General features: G+C 46.1%; 1 protein-coding gene across 1 annotated transcript in view; it reads right to left on the bottom strand.

Annotated features, from left to right (window-relative positions):
• efnb1 (ephrin-B1) overlaps positions 1 to 6,248 on the bottom strand; it is a gene marked incomplete at both ends in the record, with an annotated part of 52,816 nt that extends 46,568 nt beyond the window's left edge. The window contains one exon of the mRNA XM_079229223.1: positions 6,133 to 6,248. Coding sequence (XP_079085349.1) covers positions 6,133 to 6,248 — 116 coding nt within the window. The remainder of the gene's footprint in view (positions 1 to 6,132) is intronic.
• Positions 6,249 to 6,777: the final 529 nt, after the last annotated feature.

The following is a 6,777-nucleotide window of genomic DNA, read 5'->3' as shown; positions in this document are numbered from 1 at the left end:
CAGACTTTTCCCCGCTTTTGCCCAACTTCCACCCCCCCCTCCTCCACTTCCTGTAACTCCCGCATCTCTTAAAATGTTCGCCCCGAATCCGCCGAAGCGCAGGAGAGAGAGAGCGACGAGGAGAAGAAGCCTTCAGGGAAGCCTTCCAGCGCCTCTCTCTGCTTGGCAGAGCCGGGGCTGATGGGAACTTCCTGGTTGCTGCCAGCCAGGCAGGCCCCCCGTCTAATGAAGCCGGGTCGCTAGCCGCCTGTGAGGCAGCCACTGTTCAGCCACTTCACACTCGTCCACCGCTCGGCCCTCGACACTTTCACAGGGGCACACTGGCACGCTTCTAACACTTCCTTAATGCTCCTCTGTGGCCGGACAAAGAACAATGGCACACCGACGTGCTCTCTCAAGCACTCATTCACCACCATAAGCTCATACTTGTCCCTTTCATACGGGACTGTGTCCTTTAATTGTAGTGTGTTGCAAATAAATTGTGTAAAAGTGAACAGAACTCCTTTTTTTTTTTTTTACAAAATAATTGCTCTTTCAATTATGGCACCACATAAAGACCACATATGCATTATGTGTGTTTGTTTTGGCCCACGTCAGCTTAATGTGGTTTTATTACCAAAACTATTACGTTGAGAAGCACAAAGTTTCAACAAGTTTGTAATAGTTTTCTGTGACTCACGGCAGACAACCTAAGCCTCATGTCTGTCACGCCCATGTGAGAGTCTCACAGTTTCTATCTCTGGTGCTCAAGACTTAATGAAGATAATTGTCTGCTCCGTGGCGGCGACTAACAATTATTTCCATTGTCGATTCACTCGCCGTTGAGCTTTATTGGTGAAACAAGTTATTAATTTAAAAGTGTACGGAGCAGAAATGTGGAGAGTTCTCTCGGTACGTGGGAAATAAACCCCGTGAGACAACATGTGTGAGATGCTCTGTTGTTGCTCCACCTGGTTGTGTTCACGTGATCGTCTCGTCAACGCTGACGAAGTGTCTCCACCTGTCAGGTTCTTAATTCCCGGGATGAACCAAAAAGAAACCTCAAACATTCCTGTCTGGTTAGTTCAGCCACCAACGGTTTCACAACCGAGTTTCTGGAAAGTACAATACGTCGCAATATGTTGATGTTGTGATACAGCAATAAAAAGATCTTTTATCAATATTGCCCTTCCCCTGGTCGATAATCAAATTTGCTTGTTTTTGATCGGCTGACTGATAAATCAAATTTTCTTTTTCAGCTCTTGTGCCAGCGGACTCATTGCATTCAGCTGTTGCCCCAGTTGTGAATCAGTCCCTCTGATATGTCTTGAAAGAAAAACCAACTGTAACTCTGGGTCATGGGAGACAGTTACAGACACATACATGCACGGGAGGATTTATTTTTTCCTTTTTTTTAAATAGATACAAACAAAAAAAATAGTTGCGAATGCCCCCAAAGCCGGGAGAACGAAAACCGTGGTTTTGATGTGCCCCGTTTCACTGCCCGAACATAAAGAAGTGAACGCATCAATAACACACAAAAAGCAGAATGATCATTTCTCAGTGATGTGGCAGCCAAAACCACCAGCGGATAAAGTGAGTCCATCTGGAGCGCAAAAAAAAAAAAAACACAATGGAAAAATAACTGTTTTTTTTCTTCTTCTCCCCCCCCTGAAATAATGTTTAAAAAAAAAACTTTGCTGAGCACCAGGTTCCTAGCTAACCAAACGAAGAATCGGTCGTTGCGCGCCGCTGAAACAACAGACATGTCGACGCAGAAGTGCACGCACGTAAAAAGGCAAACGCAGCTGTCCTCGGGGTGAGACACAGGGTGCCTTCACAGCACCACGGGCCAGTTGCTCCCCAGAAGTATTTCTTATTGGTCAGCCATTGCTCCCTCTCTGAGTGGGGCTCAGGCTCTGAGTCCTCTCTGTGTGTAATGAGATCTTTATCAGAGGGAAACACGATCAGAGTCTGACGGGGAGGAGGGGGGACTCTGGGAAGCAGGGGAGGAAGAGAAGGTGTATTGCTAGGGGTAAAAAAAAAAGGGGGTGGGGGGAAGACAAAAACAGGGCCTTGACCCTCTCGGCGGCGACCCGCGCTCCAGCAGAAAAAGGGAGCGTTTGCCGGACTCTCTGCGAGGAACCAAATCCAGTTCCTGTTCCTCGTCCCGAAGAGTTTCATCAGAGTCTCTCGCTCGACAGGTTGCGGCAGTTTCCAGCTTTTGCAATTGCAGTACTTTTTTTTTTTCAAGCTCTTACCGAAATCCTGGAGATAGAGATTATAAATATATATATATATATATATATATATATATATATATATATATATATATATATATATATATATATATATATATATATATATATATATATACACATACATACATACACACATACACACACAAATGTCAGCTTGCTGAAGCGTTTCTGAACACCACTTTGCAGGAGTCAAAGGTTTTCTCCCTGCTTGAGAACAAAACCTTTAAAATAAATAAATAATAATAATTGCTTTGATTGGATCTGCTTCTAAAAACAAAGATAAGGGAGACGTTTGTTTTTTTTCCTAATTACCCCATAGGAAAATACTTTTTTTTTTTTACCCCAATTATCTAAACGGATAAAAGCTCATTTGTGAAAACAAAACGTGAACTTTAATGAGGCCTTCTGTGCACCTATTCTCCTAATAGCAGCCGAAGATAATTATGGTGGGGTTTGAACATGTATTGTGTTTCTTCTTCTCTCCCCCTTAAGAAATGTTCTCTTGCGGAACAGAGAGAAAAAATAAACATGTTTGCTAAATATCACAGTGGTATTCAAATCCAACTTAATCATCATCAAACTCTCTGAACCTTTAAAGCATGCACGCACATTATAACCCGAACCAGCCAAGTGTTAAACTGAGAGCCAGGCGGCTGAGGTCAGCGGACAGCGAAAATAAGATGAGTAAGAAAAGAACCCGCGGCAACAGAGAGAGGCTTGAGCTGACTTTTCATCAACACAAACGCCTCCCCCCCTCCCGTTATGCTACTTTGTGCTCTTTTCGTGGGCTTCAAACCCGACACAGAGGCCAAGAAACGTCTGCAAACTGTTTCCATGCCTCTTCGAAACGCGAGGAGTTCAAAACCAGTGCAGCGGACTCCCCGGCCGGACCCGCGGCCTGTGTGTTTTACTGAGGTGTGTGAGCGATATCTTTTTCTTCCCCCCATCGTTTTTGTTTGTCTCCTGATCTGAAGGGGGGGGGGGGGTCTGGGTCATGAGCTAAATATTAGCTAAGGAGGGTTAGAGGACGTGCAGGAACCACTCATGGCAACCTTGTCAGATTATCGTTAAATTGGCACCACTGCAGAATTCCTTAGCGCACCGTGTGTGTGTGTGTGTGTGTGTGTGTGTGTGTCAAACCCGACAGGGACGTGATCAGTCATAACAAAGTGACATTTTCGGGCGTAATCCCACTCAGCTAAATGAGAACTAATCCGATTTGCTCTGATCAAATGTTAGACGCTTCTTTACCGGCCGAGGACGTCGACACGTCGAGCCTCCTTCTGCACGACTGCGCCTCCCAATTCGCCGCCCATTTCCCCCCCCCCCCCCTTCGCTATTTCACTCATCCGGCCTCAAATTAAATATCAAAAAGGTCCCATACATCCTGCAGCAGAAACTTTAACTGCGGAATGTTTCTTCTTCTTCTTCTTCCTCTTCTCCTTTCCAGGCGATGCGACGGTGATGATATATGTTGCCTGTTCAAGCACGCTGGGAGGAAATCAATTAAGCAAACCCCGGTTATTGATAATGGAAGACCGGGAGTGATGGCGTCCTCGCATGGAAATCCATAACAACAGGGACGCTCGGAGGGACCCGCACATAAACCTCTGCGCCGCACACACACACACATAAAAAGAAAGAAAACACACACACACCCCATAGTGTCCAAACCTGCTGGTTTCCTACACTTTGTCTCATAACTCATGGCCTGTGGGGAGGCACTGGTATTGTTATATTTGGTGTGTATGTGGTACGGTGTGCGCAGAGGGCAAGATTAATTTATTAGCTGAGGCAGCAGTGCTCCCCAAAGTGAGAACAGGAAGTAAGACATCGTAAATCTAGATAAGTCACCAGATAGTGTACTGTACATTGCTATAGGCCTCTCTCGCTCTCTCCGTGTTATCACTATGGAGTAATATAGGAGGAGGCAGAGAGATGGAGTTTAAAACAACAAACACTGAAGACAGATGCTGATTGCTGCACAAGTATTCCCTTCTTTTTTCTTTTTTTTTATTGCCTCTCAGACGCCGCTGCTGACAGATACATTTCAGGAGAAAAACAGGTTTGTCTTTTGTTATTGCAAAGCCTGCACACGGGCCGATAATTGTCTTTTGTTTTCTAAGCGCAGAGCAGCAGGATAATTAGGTTGCGGGGAACACTTTGCAGAGTGCATTATTGTTCCACTGTGAACTTTATGAAATATCGGGCCGGCGGCGGTGGTGGTGGGGGTGTTTAACAAGGAGCGGCGTGGAGGAACACATGGAGAAATGATCTTCCCAGTCCCTAAACCGGCGTGGTAACCTTCCAAGACATTCCCAGCAGGTGACATCATCAATCAATAAATGTCTCTTCTCTTTTTTTCCCCCTCTTCTTCTTTCATTTATCTGCCCATGACTGACACAAAGTGTGTGTGTGTGTGTGTGTGTGTGTGTGTGTGTGTGTGTGTGTGTGTGTGTGTGTGTGTGTGTGTGTGTGTGTGTGTGTGTGTGTGTCATATCTGCCTTTGTCTTATGACGCTCATTGTTCCACTACCTCTGCAGCCATATATTCAAATAAAAGCTGATGGGCCATACTAGTCTCACCATTAGGACCAGGCCACACACACACACACACACACACACACACGCACACACACACACTCACTCCGGTGGACATGTCAGCAATATTCATACCTACTGACTGCGCAACGAGCTTCTGTGACACCTGACATTTGGGGGATGAATCATGGATTCACTTGACTGAGTAAGTTCTAGTTAGAAGCTGGTCGAGCTACTCTTCATTTCCCCTCGGTGCAGTGAGCTCAAATGAAGGTCAGCTCCTCGGCCCGTACAGAAATACAGGAGAGAGAGAAGAGAGAAGAGAGAAGAGAGAGAGCGAGAGGTTGTTTTTTCCTCCTTCTCTCCCACTTTTGGTTTATTTTCCCCTTATGAATGCTTTCCAACACCATGCAAATGTGGGAGTCAACTCTAAGTGGGTGATAATTGTTACCAGAGTGTATTTTATTATCAGCAGTCTGGGCTCACTTTTTTTTTTGGATGGGAATAAAAATAAATCTTTAGAAGACGAAAGAAAGAAAAGAAGAAGGAAGAAGAAGAAAAAATGTCTGACTTTCAAGCTGCTTTTTCTTTTTGAGAAACTTGCACCCAAATAAAAAATTAGGCTGGATCCGAGCCAGAGTGAAAAATGAGGGGAAAATGTGGATATATTTCAAGCATTGCGTCCTCTGATGTGTGAAAACATATCTGATCACACGAGATATGTGGGTGAACTCGACAAAGTCAAACTTGGGAGAGTTTGGAGAGGGCCGCTTCACGAAGAAGGCAAAGTAGCCTCCATGTTCAGGATCCAGTGAACTGGACCACACCTTGACCCACTTGGCATTTGCTTTCCATGACTTGTGTCATCCACTCAGCTAATTGCACCAATTTACAAGAAATTCTAAGGAAGAAGAAGAAGTGGACCAACTCCCAGTAGATAAGGCCTATAGTGACGCGTCCGAGCAGACTTTGCCCTCCTATCCGGAAATAAACAGAGCCGTGTATTAAAGCCATTAACTCCTATAATTAACCATTACAGCGAGGCCTAGTGTATATTGTAGAAGTCTTCACCTACTGTGTTTCTTTAGTGCTTGGAAATCCCCCGCTGAGAAATGAATCAGCACGAAACTGTGCGGTGCAGGACTGACAATTACAACCCCCCCAAAAAACAAAATAAAAAATGCATTATGCTCCCTTTTCCGAGTGCCACATTTAACAGAACACTTAACGCAGCGTGAAGACAATGGCAACTTTTCCCCTCAATAATGTCAGTCCTCCATTACGCACACACACACACACACACACACCCAGAGAGTTTGTCATGCTGGTACAAATTAAAATGCGAGACTTACTTGGAATTCTGCGAGCCCCAGATTATAGTCTCCATCGATTTGGCCGAGGTTAGCGTCGACCTGCACGTGAGAATAAAGATCCAGAGGTAATACTTCCAACAACCGGGTCCCGCCATTCTGATCAACGGACGGACGGCGAGCCGAGGGGGTCTCAGAGCGGCGGACGGTGCGCCGGGCAGCCTGCGTCTGTGGTCGGCCCGGTGGGAAGGTGAGCAGCGATCAGTCGGGAGCATGTGAGGTCGTTATCAGATACATGTCCTTCTGTCCGACCTTTAAAAAAAAAAAAAATTAAAAAATCGGCTCCAGACCTCCTCCCTTCCCCGGGTGTCCCTGTCTGAACTGTCCGCGGGACGTGCGACGAAAGCCGCCCGAGTGTCCGAGTTGACCTGTGGCTGAGACACACACACACGCACACAAACACACACGCACACACAAGCCTCCCTCGCGACCTTCTTACGTGTCGAGAACAGTCAACGGTGCGATCTCATGTGCGATGACACAGATCCAACCAATCGCACAGGTTTTTTGTAGTTTTTTTTCCTCTTCTTCCTTTTTTCTTGGAGAGACGATCGGGCGATGCGGCTGCCGGTGGAGCGCTGCGCTGCGCCGAGTCTTTTGTCAGAGCTCCCCCGCTGCTGTCTGTAC

This window comes from Taurulus bubalis (assembly GCF_910589615.1).
Source record: "Taurulus bubalis genome assembly, chromosome: 13".
In the NCBI taxonomy this organism is placed as follows: Eukaryota; Metazoa; Chordata; class Actinopteri; order Perciformes; family Cottidae; genus Taurulus; species Taurulus bubalis.
Note: the sequence above shows the minus strand (reverse complement) of the source record. Positions and strands in the feature narration are given on the sequence as shown.